The sequence below is a fragment of the Saccopteryx bilineata genome, chromosome 11 (genome assembly GCF_036850765.1).
Source record: "Saccopteryx bilineata isolate mSacBil1 chromosome 11, mSacBil1_pri_phased_curated, whole genome shotgun sequence".
Lineage (NCBI taxonomy): Eukaryota > Metazoa > Chordata > Mammalia > Chiroptera > Emballonuridae > Saccopteryx > Saccopteryx bilineata.
In genome coordinates, this window is record NC_089500.1 from 56,144,293 (window position 1) to 56,163,518 (window position 19,226).

The following is a 19,226-nucleotide window of genomic DNA, read 5'->3' on the forward strand; positions in this document are numbered from 1 at the left end:
ATTGCGACCAGAGCCACTCTAGCGCCTGGGGCAGAGGCCACAGAGCCATCCCCAGCGCCCGGGCCATCTTTGCTCCAATGGAGCCTCGGCTGCGGGAGGGGAAGAGAGAGACAGAGAGGAAGGTGCGGCGGAGGGGTGGAGAAGCAAATGGGCGCTTCTCCTATGTGCCCTGGCCGGGAATCGAACCCGGGTCCTCCGCACGCTAGGCCGACGCTCTACCGCTGAGCCAACCGGCCAGGGCCCATTTTATTCTTATAATAAAAAAGTACATTTATAATTCAACGGACTCGGTAAATTTTTAACATTTATTCATATTAGGAGATATTTCATTCTGAGTTTTATCTGGAACGATTATGTATATCTGAAAATTAATATTCTTCTATTTCAATAAATCCAAATGGCATGCCTGGTTTAGGATGACTGACCTTGTTATGCTGACTAGATATGGAGAGCAATAATAGCCCATACAATCAGATGATCATTGAGACACATAATTACAGGGATGCCAGAGATTACCTCCAAGTAGGCGTTCGACTATTCCATCTTCCTAAGCTAAGGCCAAGTACATTTGGATAAGAACCAGGGTCAAGGCTTAACTTCGACACGTGCTTACTGTGTACCAGGCAGTCTTCTAAGAAGCATTCTGCCACAGCCTCTCTGAAATGGATATCATTGTATCCCCATTTCTTGAGGCATAGGGAAGTTAGCTCACTCGTTCAGTGACATCTAATGAGTATCTGAGTCAGGACCCAAATTCAGGCTGACCTGGCTGCACACTGGACTCCAGGACATCCCGAACCGCGATGTTCCGCACTGGGATGTGCTTCTCTGAGATGCGTACTTGCCACTCTAGTCCTCGAAGCCCTTAGAACAGCTTTCACAGTAGGTGTTCTTTTATTTACAGGTGAATCGATGAGGTCTAGGGGGATTTCCATCAGGCCACAGGGTTAAGTAATTTTTTTTTTTTGTATTTTTCTGTAGCTGGAAACGAGAAGGCAGTCAGACAGACTCCCGCATGCACCTGACCAGGATCCACCCGGCACGCCCACCAGGGGGCGATGCTCTGCCCACCAGGGGGCGATGCTCTGCCCATCCGGGGCATCGCTCTGTTGCAACCAGAGCCACTCTAGCGCCTGGGGCAGAAGCCACGGAGCCATCCCCAGCACCCAGGCCATCTTTGCTCCAATGGAGCCTTGGGTGCAGGAGGGGAAGAGAGAGACAGAGAGGAAGGAGAGGGGGAGGGGTGGAGAAGCAGATGGGCGCCTCTCCTGTGTGCCCTGGCCGGGAATCGAACCCGGGACTTCCGCACGCCAGGCCGACGCTCTACCACTGAGCCAAGCAGCCAGGACTTGGGTTAAGTAATTTTTTGTGAGACTTCTCTCCTAGCCTGCTCAAAAGTGGTCAAGAATGTGACTGTCCTTATGATCTTTACTATTAAATGAGTGATAGATAAATTGCAGTGCTTCCTTCCTGTATATATGGAGTTTCACCAGAACCTCACATGCACTGGGTTTTGAAATTTTTACATAATTAGAGATTCACTCGTGTTTTAAACTGTACCTGGCTTTGCTTTAATTTAAATTTCTTGATTTGGTGATGAAGATGGATCTTTTCCCAGGCATCTCTTTACTAATTGTCTGTTTGTTAATGTGAATTGCCTTTTCAGGCCATTTGCTAATTATTTATTGATATCTTGACGCTTTTTCTAATTAATTAGTCCAATAAAGTCCTTCGATTCCAGACTGTTTACATCATTAATAAATTCGATATTGTATCATTAATGTGAGGAACAGTTTGATTTCCTCCACTGATCAACCTTGTTTATGTTTTTTGTAAAATAAAAACTTGGTCATTTTATTTTATTTACTTTTTAATTACAGTTGACATTCAATCCTATTTGAGTTTCAGATGGACAGGATAGTGATTAGATATTTATATAACTTATGAAGTGATACCCCTTGTAAGTCTAGGACCCCCTCCTACCCCAAATATAGTTATTATAATTATCAGTTATATTCCCTAGATTGTACTTGATATTCCCATGATTATTCGTAACTGCCCATTTGTAATTCTTAATCCTTTCCCCTTTTTCACCCAGCCCCCCAACCTCCCTCCTACCTGGCAACCATCCATTTGCTCTCTGTCCCTGGGTCTGTTTTTTTTTTCTTTAGATTTCACGTAAAACAAAAATAGGGTGTTTGTCTTTCTCTGTTGGACTTATTTCACTTGGCATAATACCCTCTAGGTCCATCTATGTTGCTGCAAGTGGTAAGATTTTATTCTTTTTTATGGCTAATATTCCACTGTCTATATGTACCACAGCTTTTTGAATCCACTTCTCTACTGATGGGCACTTTGGTTGCTTCCATATCTTGGGTATTGTAAATAATACTGCAATGAACATGGAGATACTTCTTCAAGTTAGTGTTTTCAGTTTCTTCAGATAAATATCCCAAACTGGGATTGCTAAGTCATATGTTAGTTCTAGTTCTAGTTTTTTTGTTTGTTTGTTTGTTTTTTCATTTCTCCGAAGCTGGAAACGGGGAGGCAGTCAGACAGACTCCTGCATGCACCTGACCAGGATCCACCCGGCATGCCCACCAGGGGGCGATGCTCTGCCCATCTGGGGCGTTGCTCTGTTGCATCCAGAGCCATTCTAGTGCCTGAGGCAGAGGCCATAGAGCCATCCTCAGTGCCCGGGCAAACTTTGTTCCAATGGAGCCTTGGCTGCGGGAGAGGAAGAGAGAGACAGAGAGGAAGGAGAGGGGAGGGGTGGAGAAGCAGATGGGCGCTTCTCCTGTGTGCCCTGGCTGGGAATCGAACCCTGGACTCCTGCACGCCAGGCCAATGCTCTACCACTGAGCCAACCGGCCAGGGCCAGTTCTAGTTTTTTGAGGAACCTTTGTACTGTTGTCCATAGTGCTTCACCAATTTTCAGTTCCACTAACAGTGCACAAGGGTTCCCTTTTCTCCACATCTTGTCAACACTTGTTTGTTGATTCATTCATTGATGATAGCCATACTGACACGTGTGAGGGGATATTTCACCATGGTTTTCATTTACATTTCTCTAATAATTAGTGACATTGAGCATCTTTTCATGTCTATTGGCCATCTGTATGTCTTCTTTGGAGAAGTGTCCAATCTGGCCCTCTGCCCATTTTTAAATCATTGTTTGTCTTTGTGTTAAGTTGTATGAGTTGCTTACCTATTTTGGATATTAAACCCTTATGGGATGTGTCATTAGCAAATATCTTTTCCCATTCATTCCACTGTCTTTTTGTTTTGTTGATGGTTTTTCTGCTGTACAAAAACTTTTTAGGTTGATATAGTCCAATTTGTTTATTTTTTTTATTTGTTACCTTTGCCTGAGAAGATGTATCCAAAAAATATTGCTAAACATCCTATTTTGATAAAAAAAAAACTCTCAGTAAAGTGGGACCATAGGGAACGTACCTCAATATATCATAATAAGGCTTGATATAACACACCCACAGCTAATGATACTCAATGGTAAACAGCTAAAAATGTTTTCCTTAAGATCAGGAACAAGACAAGGATATCCACTTTTATCACTTTTGTTCCACATAGAATTGGAAGTCCTAACCACAACACTCAGGTAAAAAAGGAATAAAAGGCATCTAAATTGGAAGGGCATGATACCATATATAGAGCACCCTAAAGAGTCCACCCAAAAACTATGAGAACTGATTAATGAATTCAGTAAAGTAGCAGGATACGAAATTAATGCTCAAAAATCAGTTGCATTTTTATACACCAATAACGAACCATCAAAAAGAGAAATTAAGACAATAACCTTGTTTAGTTTTGATAATTTCTTCTTTCGGCATTTTGACCCAACAGTGCAACCTCTGAGTGGCTCTGACTTCTTACCCCAGCCAGGTTAAGGAAACATCTTAAGCAGGATTTGGGGTTTCCTCTTTAAGAATAGGGGGAACTCTCACTCAGGGGACATTAACAGAACCCTCGCAGTATTTTGGAGAACTATTATTTTGTGACAGAGAGGCCACTATTATGGTTTTGCGAACTTTGGTTTATATTTTATATAGAAGATAACTGTATCATTTTTTTTTCTTAAAGCAAGGAATAGTTTAGCTGGTAGACAATCACCAGTTATATCCGGGAAAAAGAAATCAACAGTAATTTAGGGGAAAATTAAGTGGAACTTAATATTGTTATGACTTGTATCATCCTGAGATTTAGAACAAAAACAAACTAGTTTCTAAAAATGTCAAGTAATAAAAAGCCTGACATGGGAAATTAATCAGTCTCTTAAGGATGTTATAAACAGTCTACCTGTCACTCCTCCATTGTTATGCTTGTGGCTCATTTCCTGAGATATAGTCATTAGTGTCATCACATAGTTAAAGTTTGTTTGTTTTTTATTTATGAACTATAAAACACACACCTAGCATTTTCCAGCCAAGCCAGTGAAGCAGCTTGTCTAGATGACACACTGTAGTGTAGTTCGTTCTCACTGAAGCTTCACTTTCCTTACGAAAGGAGAGCATGTTGCTTCTCTCAGTGGAACTCCAGGGTTTCTTCCATTTTCCATGAGATTCCTCCTTCTTTCTTTTTCTCACATGATAACTGGGACGCAAAACTCTTTTTTTTATAAAGGAGTTATTAGTTGACGGTTCTAAATTCACAAATTTTACAGGCACTTGGGGTCGTTATGTAAATGTTGCTAATTTTAATGGATCTGATTCGTTAATTTTGTAAATTTTTTTCTATCTGTACCGAATACATATATTTAAAGTATGATATTCAGCTAATTTTTGACGGTCTATCTGGAGGAATCAGTCTGAGTTTTGTTCTCATCGTGCCCAGCACGGATGGGTATTCCACTGTCATGGCTAAAAGTGACTAGTTAAGACGAATGAATTGATTTCGGTCAGCATAGTATTTTTATGAATAAAAAAAAATGGTGAAAATACCCATTCAGTTACACCGTGAATCACTAAATTGGCAATGGTTGTTTCATATAAATGTCTTCAAGCAAGTGTTTTATGAACACTTTAGGTATATGAACTATGCTTATTATGGACTTTATAGGACATAGACTGATGCGGACCTCCCTTGGGAAGAACAGATGCGTGTACTCACTGGTCTGACATGTAAGAAGTCTCGTGTCAAGTGAGCTCATAAACTCCCTCCAAGTGAGAGCACCACGTGGACTCCCAAGAGTGAGGAGCCTACACAGTTAGTTGGAGAGTCGGCTTCCCTGTGATGTGGTGTTACTTCTTTGCCCTCCTGCTGTATTTTCATGAGCATATGAGGAATGTGGCAAAAGTCAGCGCGGCTAACAAATGGCCTTGCCCGGTAATTGTTGGCAACGCACAGGAAAGGAGAGGAGACCGAGGACGATGGAGAGGGAGACAGGACGTTTGGATGAAGAGACAAATTTTTTATTAGACTTTTATCCTCTAGTAGTTGCAAAGTAATTATTGTTTGTACAAGGGAGAAATTCTTGAAAGGGGCATAGAAAACTGTAGCTTAAGGAGGAGGCAGGACATCTGGTCTGTGGAATAGAAATGTGGCTGTGGCGACAGCTGTGTCCTCAGGCTGAAATGGGTGCTAATAGGTATTTTTAAAGTGATGGTGGCACCGCCACAGAGACTTTGTTCCCTTTGAGACCTGCTCCCTGAGTTCATTTACTTCTCCACAGGTTTCCGCTTTCCTGTTTCACAAGGTTTCTCATCAGAAAAGACCTTTTTTAGGATGATTGTTAGTATTGGCTGAAGGAATAGGAGGAGGGCTGTAACCTGGTAGCTTGATAGTTGAGGGGTAAGCTTAATTTGAAATAACAAATTAAAAATAAAAGACCTCCTTACTGAGGAGTCAGAGCACACTTTAGCTCATGTTGGTTTTGGTTATTGGGGAGGAGTTGCAGTCTGGCCTTAAAACACTTGTGGGCTGTGAAATCGATTGTGGGTTGCACCCAGCATTCACTTACTTATTTATGTTGCAAACTGAAATAGGGTAGAACAGGAAATATGAACATAATACACATGCACACGGTAAGAATCATACACATTTTTTTCATGAAAGTTTGTGCCCTGGCCAGGTACTTAGTTAGATCATTTTCCTGATATGCCAAGGTTGCAGGTTCGATCCCTAGTCTGGGCACATTCACAAATCAACCATTGAATGCATGAATAAGTGGAATAACAAATCAGTGTTTCTTTCTTTCTGTGTCTAAAAATAAATAAAATATAAAAAAAAACATTTAAAGGAAAAAAATATTGGTTTTAGATCATTGCCTTTTAATAGTAGAGCTTAAATGTAAAAAAATTTTGATTTTCTGATTCCCCTTGCTCTAAAAGATACTGTCAGCGGGACCCTTTGGTGAGGTAATTATTTTCTGTGTTTCTTCAGGTCATTCCTGTTGGAGAGAGGTAGTGAGATGGAGTATCTGGAGCACTTGGCCTAGGCACTGGGTGGCACATTGTATGTCCTGCCTTCTCCCTTTCTTAGGAACAGCCGGGATCGGCTGTGATTCTGCAGGCCGGGCCTCCTGGACCCTCCTGCTCCACCCCTGGCCTGGCAGCCAGGTCCGTCCTGCATCCCTGTGGATGTGGCCCTCAGTGCGTCTGTTTACTCACCAGGGGCGCGTTTGCCTCTTCTCTGTGGTCTACTTGCATCCTAGCTCTGTCTTTGTTTTCCTCTACCGCTTTTTATCATAGTTGTATGGCTTGAGTTATAGCTATTATCACTGGGTTAAGAAACCAGAGAATTTTTTTTTTCATTCCTCTTTTTCAATTAATCTGTCTCAGTGTTCTTCCACTGGTAAGAACAATAAACGTATGCGGGTACCAAGAATGCCATACCACTCTAACTTGAAGGCTGTGCACTCAGTCTGGTCTGTAGATGGAGGTGGGCCACACGTTGCTCCTGGCCATGACCAGGACAGAAATTGAGCAAGTCTTGCAGGCTTTTAGAGGAATTTGACAGGGTTATTTTATGGTTTATTTATTTTAATAACAAATTAGTGCTTGCATTGTTGCATGCCTTTTTATTTCCTTTTCCTAAAAATCAGTGTTTCTTGTGCTTTACATACACTTGGGCTGCAATGCACCAGAAATTTAAAAAACTGCTCCTCTATCATAGATTGTTTGAAAAGCACTGCTCTGGATAATTAATTGTTATAAAGCAGCGGTTCTCAACCTGTGGGTCGCGACCCCGGCGGGGGTTGAATGACCAAAACACAGGGGTCGCCTACATATGTATTTCCGATGGCTTTAGGCAACCCCTGTGTTTTGGTCGTTCGACCCCCACCGGGGTCACAACCCACAGGTTGAGAACCGCTGTTATAAAGGGTATATTTAAATAGGTCAAAGAAGCACAAATGGCTAGGTAAACTAGAGCCACCATACATGCTTAGCAAAGATAGGACTTGTAAATTTTGTATGTGGTTTTTGGATATTAAGTTTATAAATGCGAAGGTGTGGCGATAGAGAAAAAAGAAAGATGAAACAGCCAGAGGGAGTGATAGACTAATGATCTGTGTGCTTTTATTAAAACTAAGAGACCTAAAAGGTGAATTTTATTATAATGGCCTTAAAATTCATAAAATGCTTCTGTCTGTCAGCCAGTGTTTCATAACACACACAATTCTCTCTTCCTGCTGGATGACAGAAAACACTGCCTTTTTTGTTGTGTGCACAAAGCTTCTCAAATGTAGCAAGAGAATCTATACAGTGTCCTCTCAGCCTTTAAATCTCTAGAGCCCCGACCACACTGATGCAAATTTTAATGATGGAGTAGAAGGGAATAACTAATTATTCATAGTTATTGCTGCTGTCACAAACAATGATGGAAGATAGTCTAATCAAAAGCACTTGCCAGTGGATATGATTAAGCTAAATTTAATTCACCCAAAGATTCAAGAATGTGAGCATTGCATTTTCTCATAACGGTTTTCCTTGCCAAAAAATTTAAAAAGGTTCTTTTTAACGACCTTCAAAGTCTGTATGGAAAGACTGTCCTGCTTGCAGCTGACTCCATGGAGCTTTTTTCACTGGCCTGCAATGCTATACTCTCCACTTTCATACCAGTGATTTCATTGTTTTCTTAGCTAAACACAAAAAGAATTTCTATGCTAATTTGAATTCTGAGTTCTTCCATTTATTTGCCCAGTTGGAGGGTTTTTTGTAGCGAGAGAAAAAGTTAAGGTAAGGAAATACCAAGGGAGACCCAAATTACTCTTGGAGAACTCATTTCCTCACGGTCAAAACATTGAAGTAGAAGGTGAAAAGTACATATAATATTCAGTTATACAGGGATATTAAAAAAAAAGACTTAGTCTAAAATTGAGTATAAATGCTTTGAGTTTTTTAAACATCTGGCTGGTGAGTTGACTTTCCCTTCGCAGCAAATCAATGATAAAGTCAAACAATTAAAAGACCTCTCCCCCAAGCTCCCCCCCCCCATTCTTTATGCACAACCGTGAATTTACCGGAGGATTCTGGGTTGCTAGCTGATGCCAAACGAAAATGTTCACACTTTCCTCTGTAAACTCGCTATAAGACAGTAGTGTAGCACTGTCAGGGAGTACTGTGCTGACTGAAATGTCACCTTCTATCCTTTGAAACCATGGAGTACATTGTCATGATCACACAGAAATATAATTTTCCTTCCCTAAGCTTAAATGTGAAGGGCAAGGTTTAGTTCATTGATTTTTGTAGTACTTTTTTTTTTCTGAAGTTGGAAACGGGAAGGCAGTCAGACAGACTCCCGCATGCGCCCGACCGGGATCCACCCGGCATGCCCACCAGGGGGCGATGCTCTGCCCATCTGGGGCATTGCTCTACCACAATCAGAGCCATTCTAGCACCTGAGGCAGAGGCCTCAGAGCCATCCTCAGCACCCGGGCAAACCTTGCTCCAATGGAGCCTTGGCTGCGGGAGAGGAAGAGAGAGACAGAGAGGAAGGAGAGGGGGAGGGGTGGAGAAGCAGATGGGCGCTTCTCCTGTGTGCCCTGGCTGAGAATCGAACCCGGGACTCCCGCACGCCAGGCTGACGCTCTACCACTGAGCCAACTGGCCAGGGCCTGTAGTACTTTTTTAATACTAATGGTCCTCTCTCATAAAGAGAGGAAATTTAAAAATCATCACGGAGGTGAACTAGGATAGGATCAGGAAGGTTGTGGAGTGGGCAGGTGGAAATCTGCAGAGCTAAATGCTAAAGCATCGCAGACAATTCAGGAAATGTGAGGAAACAAAGTAATCATAGTGATAATCAAACATTTCTTGAGCTTATGCTACATGGCACGCGATACCCTAGGTAAATTTATATGCATTAATCATTCGTTGGGGCTGCACAGAAATACCAGCTGAGAGACTGAGGAAGAAAAGGAGACCTCAGGGGAGCATTGCAGAGAACAGGTTTTTCCTCTAAAGAGTTGTGTGTGTGGACATCAGAATGATGCTCAGTTGGTTCCTGGGCAGTGGGCAGAGGGGTGACTTGCCTGAGACTCTGGAGGCAGCCCAGACGGAACTGCTTTCTGGGGCCAGAAAAGGTGAAGGAGGAAGACAGTGTAGGTGGAATAAGTGTTTCCACCGGCCCTGCCCACGTGTTCTTGGAACATCTTCACTAATTTTACAAAATCACACAAGATACGTCTTGAGAGAAAAATGGGGTTGAGGCAGACCCCTCAGAACCTATGCAGTTTTGTAGCCATGTTACTGGACTACAACTGGTCTGGGGTTCGGGTCACCCATCGCCGCAATAGCCATTAAGCAGAGACTGGGTCTGAGAGGGCAACCGGCATCTTTAATCAAGGTTGACAGCGACTTGAAAAGACAGGCGGCCTGTCCTAGCCCAAAGCCTGCCTTACAGTCTCAGGCGTGAGAGCTGATTCTGTACCTTTACAGGCGAGGTCGGTGCAATGGGGGACGTGCAGTTAGTCATAAAGTAGGATAGCTGGTTCCTAGCATTGTAAGAGTCATCAAGCAGGGTGGCCAGTTCCCAGGGTTATAATTTCTTTTTCATGCTGTTCTGATATAATCATGATCTTTACTGCTTCTTGGGCGCCAGTTATCTCCTCAGGGGTATGGGAGCATCCAGCTTCATAGTTCTGCATTCCTGGGTGTGGCGGGTGCTAAAGACAATCTAGAAAATAGGTTACATGTGGTGCACTAGCAGTCGTGTGTGTGTGTGTGTGTGTGTGTGTGTGTGTGTGTGTTTATTGGTTGTATATTATATCGATATCCTATCAGCCAGAGAACCATTTAAAACAGTAATAGTCCTAATCGGACACTACTGGCTCCATAAACTCTTATCTGGCATTCAGTATCCCAGTGAATCCATCCTTTGCCCTATATCCTAGGGCTCCAGCCTCCTCCTTCTCTCTGACAGGCCCCCAAAGCCATTCCCTTCTAACAGAGAACTGCTTTCTGCCAACTTAAAAATATGATCTGGGGATCTGGCTGGTTACCTCAGCTGGAGCGTCATCCCGGTTTGCCAGGAGCGCGGGGTCAGCTCGGCTGGAGCGTCGTCCCGGTGTGCCGGGAGTGCGGGGTCAGCTCGGCTGGAGCGTTGTCCCGGTGTGCCGGGAGCGCGGGGTCAGCTCGGCTATTGCGTCCCCCGCTATGCCAGGAGCGCGGGGTCAGCTGGCTGGAGCGTCGTCCTGGTGTGCCGGGAGCGCGGGGTCAGCTAGGCTGAAGCGTCCCCCGCTATGCCAGGAGCGCGGGGTCAGTCCCCCATCAGGGAGCATGCAGGGATCTACCAGTGAAGGCATAAATGAGTGGAGCAACAAGTCGATGTTTGTCTCTCTCTCTCTCTCTCAAATTAATAAATATTTATAATTTTAAAAAGATGTGATCCAGGATTTGTCTTCTTCATCAACTGTGTTCTGTCCCTTTTAAACTCAGGAGGGGGCAGAAGCGCCCCAGCTCTTCACCTGTTCCTGCAGTCAGCCTGGCAGCTGAACAGGGTAGAAAGAGGGATGGCTCTGAAACTATGCAACTGCCTCCTGCCACTTTGGACTCAGCAAAGGCACTCCTACAGGATTTTTAGTTTTGTTTAAAAGCTATCCCACAGCCTTTTATCTAAGAGAAAATATGCTTCTGATCACTCTAAAATTTTAATGTCCTACAAGAAAATCGCACATGAACAAAGGGTCTTCTGTGTGATATGGGTGCTGCTCCCCGATTTGCTAGTCCCGTTTGAGCTCATCTGTGTTACAGAAGCATGCCATGTAACAAAACAGACTGGATCTGGCTCAAAGAGGGAAAAATAGGAGACAGGAGTGTGAAACTTAGAATCCTTTGAGTATGGCAGTTAGAGTGTCACCCTGACCTCAACTGCTCGAAAGGCGGACAGAGCATTCCATTGTGCTAGAATGAAAGGAACATATTGACGTATTGGAGGGTAGGCTATGTTGCTAAGAAAACAGTGTTTTTGGGAAACCCTGGTGATTTCCTGAACACTATGGTGGGAAGTTACTAAGTTTATCCCAACCTGTGAAAAAGGACCCCATCTGTTTCAGCTTTATCCATAGACTTTGCTGCATTTAGGAAACACAGACTCTTGCTATCCTTTGCATATTGTCATGTTTGCCATTCATGGCCATCGTCCATGTTTAATTGATGGAAACGCAGCAAGAAATGATATTATTGGTGGTGTGGCCATACGAAAGGTTTTGGTGAGTCAAAGTTTGCCTCAAGGTTGTGTCTTGCCTTACTTAGTCTACATTGTCGCTATGCTGCAAGTAACAGAGCCCCTGATGATTGAATATGGAATAAATCTGCTTATACCTATTTTACTAAAAGCGAAAAATACAATTTTAAGTCATGTTCCAAACATCAATAGCCTGCTTGAGATTTCTTAGGGGCTTGGGCAACCCTGTATATTTTGAAGATTGTCTACGACCTGTAGTATGAAGCTCACCCAAATCATTTCAATGGCATTCGTTTGCCACTTGTTCCCTTTCGCTGTCCCCAGAACTTTCTTAAATCACATTTCAGTTTTTCCTTATTACTAGAATACATGTTCCAAAGATAGCCCTTCCCTCGTGGCTTGGCTTCTGTATTTGCAGGTGCATAACATTCATCTCTTGCAAAGTTGCTCTATTTTCGAACAGCTACGGCAATTTTCCTTCACCGTTGTGAAGGGGTTTGTTTTCTTCATGTATGCTCAAACAGCGCTCAGTGAAACGTGGTTATTGGAGTGTGGCAGGGTGAGGAACGGGCTGGAAACTCCGAGGCTCAGCGTTCTAGCACTGCCACTCACTCATCCTAAAAGCTGGATAAACTGCTTCCTAATTTCTCTGCGAGACAGTTCCTATTTATCTTATGTGGTGTTAACACTAGCTCACCTCATAGAGGGACACTGTGAGGGAAGCAGCTGTAAGCAAACATGTGCTAATACTGGTCCCTGAACAATAGCCTATTCATTTACAAAGGAATATCTACATTGTTTCTTTCTAATTCAGTCCTCGTAGTAATTCTCTGGGAGAGGTAGTCTTCTCATTTTGCTATTTAAGAAATCATAGTTTGTAGACAAGCTAAAAACGCCACACTTGTTCTAGTATTGTATATCTATGTTTATACATATGTATGGCGTATACTAAAACATATTCACACAAATGTACATACTCACACGTCCTTGGAACTGATGGTTCACTTAGAGGAGAGTTTTAAAAGGAATATTCAAGAGTAATCAGTCTCCTCAGTAGAAGTCATGAGTTCAGCCACACCTGAGTAGTATTTTATTTTTTGACATCATACTCCAGATTTAGGTGTTTTCCTTCAGTTTTAGTACATAGTTCCTCTCTGCTAAAGAAGACTTATAATAACCTACTTTCCATTTTATTTTAGAACATTTTGCTTTTACCTTTCTTTGTGTGATATATCAAATTCATACAGTTACTTTAGTTGTATTTTCTGTTGGTTTAAACATGAGGAGGGCCCGAGAGGCACAGCAAAGCCAGAGTATCTGGCCAGCTTGACTCCATGTGGAAACGCTTCCATGGCTGGGTTAGTGTCAGATCTACAGATAGAACTAAGATCATGGAGACTTCTGAAAATGACCATCCTCCAATTAGTGCAAAGATTGCCTCAGTATGTCCTGTCATGAAAACACCCCCACTATCAAGAAGTCGGTTGTATAGAAATGGGGCAGGGATTGTAGGGCTGAACTGCAAGGATTTTATTATATTGACTATAAAGGAGCATCATAGGGCCAATAAATTTTCAAAGATTCCACAAATGAGATCAGTCTGTTATCCTTCTCAAGCATATGTGAGAATCTTAAAGTGTGTGTAATTTCCAAATGGTGGTACTATTCTAATGCAACATTGCTCGGTGGAACTTTGTGAGATGATGGAAAGGTTCAGTATTTCTGCCGCCCAATAGGAGAGTAACTAGCCACATGTGGCTATTGAGTACTTGGAATGTGGTTAGTGTGACTGAGAAACTGAGCTTTTAATGTTACAGAGTTTTAATTGATTTTCATTTAAATAGGCAAGTACATGTGGCTAGCGATTACCAGGTTGATCAGTGCATGTCCACAAATTATGCATAGTTCTGTTGCTTAGGAGACTAATTGCAGTAAAATCAAAGGAATTTCCCATTCACTGATCTTCAGAATACCTTTGTGGTGAAAATGTATAAAAGAGCTGGGATTTTCAAAGCCTAAGTATCTGTGGTTTTTCAGGATCAACCCGTGTAAATGATGGTGACTTTTTAGAAGTAACCAGAAAGTCGTGTTTCAGATGATGACTGGTTTTCTTTTCACAGGTTCCTTCATGTTGGTGAACACATCAGGAAGACCGGAGGGGCAGAGAACCCACCTCCTCTTGCCTCAGCTTAAAGAGAATGATACCCACTGCATTGATTTTCACTACTTCATATCCAGCAAGAGTAATTCTGCTCCCGGGCTACTCAATGTCTACGTGAAAGTCAATAACGGACCTTTGGGGAATCCTATCTGGAACATATCTGGAGACCCGACGCGCACATGGAACAGGGCAGAACTGGCCATTAGCACTTTCTGGCCTAACTTTTATCAGGTATATACTTTGTTTTCATTTCATGTTTTGATGCATCCTCTAACTTCTAAAAAATCTCATTTTGCATTGTATAATGAGAAGATGTATAAGAAGTGTTGGCATTTTCTATACCAATGTGAGGAAAGTTTACACTGTTTGATAGGGAGTGTGTTAAGGCTTTGTTTGTGGTATTACTTTGGGAAAGTAGTAAAAGACACAATTCAAACTTGTTTATATACAAACATTGCTTTAAGAAAATAAAAGCAGCAGGGCTGAAAGTGCTATTTGCAAAAATATTTTGCTTTCTGTATTAAGTAAGCCACATCTGACCTAGGGAGACATAGTACTTGATTCTAAAAGAAGAATCCCCTTTTTCCATCAGTGGCTGTCAGGAGTAAGTGAGTTGTTACTCCAGTGGGGATCAGCCAGTGAGGTGCAGGGCCCTGCTACTACTCCCATAAGCAAGGGGAAGAAAATACTGCATAGCCTGACCAGGTGGTGGCGCAGTGGATAGAGCGTCAGACTGGGATGCGGAGGACCCAGGTTCGAGACCCTGAGGTCGCCAGCTTGAGCATGGGTTCATCTGGCTTGAGCAAAAGCTCACCAGCTTGGACCCAAGGTTGCTGGCTCAAGCAAGGGTTACTTGGTCTGCTGTAGCCCCCGGTCAAGGCACATATGAGAAAGCAATCAATGAACAACTAAGGTGTCACAACAAAAAACTGATGATTGATGCTTCTCATCTCTCTCCGTTCCTGTCTGTGTGTCCCTATCTCTGACTCTCTCTGTCTCTGTAAAACAAAACAAAACAACCCCCACCACCACCACCACCAAAACCAAGAAAATACCGCATAGAGGTCAAGGCCTCTTCCTGCAGGGGCTTTTGTCCTTGCTGCTGCTATTCAAGGTGTTCTCTCGAGACTCACATTGAGTTCTCATTTAAAGTCAAAGGCAGAGGTCCAGAAGTTGAGAAGGGGCACAAAGGCAACCTTGATGTCACATCGTGATTGTCAGAGAGTGCCTGTAGTACAAGGGCACCATGACTCGGGGACAAAGGTGGAGAATTAGAGACAATGGCAGTTGCTGCTCATTCTCTTTTTGTCCACAGCTCCTTTAAAAATAACTTGAAATTTAAAAACAACTCAATTTCGAGCTAAGAGGATGCATTAAGAGAACTGCGATATTTTGTTTTTCTTTTAATTCCTTTGGCTCACTCAGGAGCCAGATGGAACATGTAATCAAGTTCATCTCTCCCATGTAACTGAGGTGCTCAGCTAGGCTCAGGGAAGGGACGGAGAGTCCTCTCAGGGCTGCTTGTCCTCCGAATGGCGTGAATGGCACCAGGAATTCATCCCGCAGGCTTAGTGTTGATTAGAGAAGGTGTATCAGTTCCTCCATTCCTGGATTTGATAGTAGAAGTATAGGGGCTGTAATTTCTTAATTTGTTTTTATACCCTCACACCTATAACAATTTCTGGAATTTAATAAGTGATAAATGTTTTCTTAAGCAGAAATGAAAAGCTAATAAAAGCTGTTAATTCACATATAAATGGTTAAATCTTTATTTAGAGTGCACATAGGCAATATATTTTAAAGGTGTTAAAAATTTGGGTATGTCTAAATTTACTGTTAGGAATTCATAGTAAGGAAATAATGCAGGGAGGTTGTAAATGATTAATTACAAGCATTTTCATGGCAGTTTCTTTATAATAATGAAAAATTAGAAACTACTATCTAAAATAATAAGGGATTAGTTCATTTATGCTCCCTGAATACAAAAATTTATTTTGCAACCATTAAGAATAATGTTGTGGAGAACCATTTAATGATGAATTTAAGCTTATGTTATTAAGTGGAAGACACCTGTATAAAAAACATGTTAACTCCATTGTTTAAATTAAATATATCTATATTCTACAATATATGTCAAAATAAATTTTTTTAATAATTTTATTTTTTTAATGGGGCGACATCAATAAATCAGGATACATATATTCAAAGATAACATGTCCAGGTTATCTTGTCATTCAATTATGTTGTATACCCATCACCCAAAGTCAGATTGTCCTCTGTCACCTTCTATCTAGTTTTCTTTGTGTCCCTCCCCCTCCCCCTTTCCCTCTCCCTCTCCCCCCTCCCCCCTCCCCCCGTAACCACCACACTCTTTATCAATGTCTCTTAGTCTCACTTTTATGTCCCACCTACGTATGGAATAATGCAGTTCCTGGTTTTTTCTGATTTACTTATTTCACTTCGTATCATGTTATCAAGATCCCACCATTTTGCTGTAAATGATCCGATGTCATCATTTCTTATGGCTGAGTAGTATTCCATAGTGTATATGTGCCACATCTTCTTTATCCAGTCATCTATTGATGGGCTTTTTGGTTGTTTCCATGTCCTGGCCACTGTGAGCAATGCTGCAATGAACATGGGGCTGCATGTGTCTTTACGTATCAATGTTTCTGAGTTTTGGGGGTATATACCCAGTAGAGGGATTGCTGGGTCATAAGGTAGTTCTATTTTTAGTTTTTTGAGGAACCACCATACTTTCTTCCATAATGGTTGTACTACTTTACATTCCCACCAACAGTGAATGAGGGTTCTTTTTTCTCCACAGCCTCTCCAACATTTGCTATTACCTGTCTTGTTAATAATAGCTAATCTAACAGGTGTGAGGTGGTATCTCATTGCAGTTTTGATTTGCATTTCTCTAATAACTAAAGAAGATAAGCATCTTTTCATATATCTGTTGGCCATTTGTATCTCTTCCTGGGAGAAGTGTCTGTTCATGTCCTCTTCCCATTTTTTTATTGGATTGTTTGTTTGTTTGTTTGTTTTATGATGAAATAGATATATTTAAAAATGGTTATCTGGCCTGACCTGTGGTGGCGCAGTGGATAAAGCGTCGACCTGGAAATGCTGAGGTTGCCGGTTCAAAACCCTGGGCTTGCCTGGTCAAGGCACATATGGGAGTTGATGCTTCCAGCTCTTCCCCCCTTCTCTCTCTCTCTCTGTCTCTCTCTCCTCTCTATCCCTCTCTCTCTCTCTCTCTCTCTCTCTCTCTCTCTCCTCTCTAAAAATTAATAAATTAAAAAAAATTTTAAAAAAAAAGGTTATCTGCCCAGTTAGTGATTTAATCTTTTTCTCTCTGCCATCTGTCCTAGTCTAAAATTTCCCCAATATACTTGTATTGTTTTTCCTTATAAGACAAAAATAAATAAAAACTAGTTTTTATTTCAGAGGAATACATTCTATTTAATGAATTACCTTCTTTCTTATAAATATATTTTCTGTGGTATAATTCAAAACTATGGCCTCTGGGGAAAAGTCTCGTCTTTCATGGGGGAAAATGGAAGCAGCGCACGTGGGTTTAGCTAGACGAGGCGTCAGAGGGCTGTTGTACGGTGGACTGGGCTAGGAAGCTAAAGATTTTTAGAAGCTTCTTTTGGAGGAGACTTTCTAAAAGTAGAGAAGGCCGTGCTCTGCGATGTGCCTCTGGAACATGTGCTATGCACTTTCTTAGGCTTCTGTTGGACAGAGGCCTGGAGAACACGAGTCTAGAAAAGATTAGCAGGTATGTCCTGCTCACATGTGCCCCGGTTTTTCTCTCGTTCTTTTGATGAGAGTCCTCTTTCTGGCTTATATTGATATATAGCTACCTTCTCGCCTTCTTGTGTGTGCTCATGTGGTCTTTCCTCCACATGTGGACAGAGAGTGCAAGCTGGTCTCTCTTCCTCTTCTATTTCTGTTTGTTTGTTTATTTATTTATTAAGTTAGAGGAGGAGAAGCAGAGACAGACTCCCACATGTGCTCCCATCAAGATCTGCCTGGCATGCTCCCTGTGAGGTATGCTGTGCCCATCTGGGGCATTCTTCTGTTGTTCAGCAACCAAGCTATTCTTAGTGCCTGAGGTGGAGGCCAGGGAGTCATCCTCAGAGCCTGGGGCCTACTCACTCTAATTGAGCCATGGCTGAAGGAGGGAAAGAGAGAGAGAGAGGAAAGAGAAACAAGAGAGGGAAGGGTGGAAAAGTAGATAGTCATTTTTCTTGTATGACCTGACTGGGAATCAAACCTGGGATGTCTACACACTGGGCCAGCACTCCGAGTCAACTGGCCAGGGGCTCTTCCTCTTCTTATAAGTGCACTAATATCATTATGAGGGCTCCAGGTTCACAACCTCATATAAACCTAATTACCCCATAAGACTCCATCTCCACATATCATTGTTTTGAAGGTTACAACTTTAACATATAAACTTTGGGGAGGGGGTATACAACATTCAGTTCATAGCAGCTTTTATACACCGAGCTCTGACCCTCACAATTAAAGGAATGATTTAATTTATAAAGTCTTAGGAGATTAGCCTTTCAAAAGGAATTATCAATTATATTGAAAGAAAGGTAGTGCCATCTCTCAAACTATTGTTATTTTCAATCAATTCTTTTTTTTTTTACTGATCTCTTTTGAATAAAATAATCTGCCTTCCTAATTGTGACCCTAAGCCCAAGCCATACCACTTCCATCTGTGACTTCTCTCACATTACTGAGCAGTACATAATATATTCTAGTGAGCTGTAACTTAGTTCTCCTTCTAGCTTTTTAGTTAACTGGGTGATTCATTAGGAATAGCTTTTTACTTAGAATGTAAAGACTCTTTAGAATGTATAGACTCTTTAATAATTCTGCTAAATATTGAAGAACCTGGTGATCAACATCTGTAAAGGGCTTAGATCCACTGAAAATGTACTTGCTCATTTAATTCCTAAGCACTCCAATCAAGCATCAGCCTTTCTAGTTTTAAAGACATAGTTAAGGAACTACTTCCCTTGTAGTTTGCTTTTTTAGCTGGGTAGTAAGCATCATTACCCTAATAGTAATATAAATGATTAGGTAAATGGCACTCTGATGTAAGAGATGTCATCAGGAGACTTACAAACTCTGAGCCATGTAATCACCATATAAGACCTGAACAATATTTCCCAGATGGGATGAGAAAGATAAGCTGTATTAAAAGAGATGAAGAAGGAAAACACCTACCAAATCCTGTTTCCACCCTGGTCTGGTGATTCACTCTAACAGAAATAATCAGGAAAGAAAAAAGCAGAAACATAAGTTGTCCGCTTGGGCTCTGCCCCAAGGAAGGGCTTTCCTGTTGCACACTGTGGTCCCCAGCCTATGGGGCCAGCACACGCTTACTGAGGAGACAGGCTGC

The 19,226-nt window shown here is 42.0% G+C and overlaps 1 protein-coding gene across 5 annotated transcripts in view; it reads left to right on the top strand.

The window, feature by feature from the left end:
- The window catches only part of PTPRM (protein tyrosine phosphatase receptor type M), an 899,870-nt gene that overhangs the window by 326,791 nt on the left and 553,853 nt on the right, over positions 1–19,226 (top strand). For all 5 annotated transcript variants that reach the window (XM_066246290.1, XM_066246286.1, XM_066246288.1 and 2 more), the window contains exon 3: positions 13,764–14,035. In XM_066246290.1, coding sequence (XP_066102387.1) covers positions 13,764–14,035 — 272 coding nt within the window. The remainder of the gene's footprint in view (positions 1–13,763; positions 14,036–19,226) is intronic.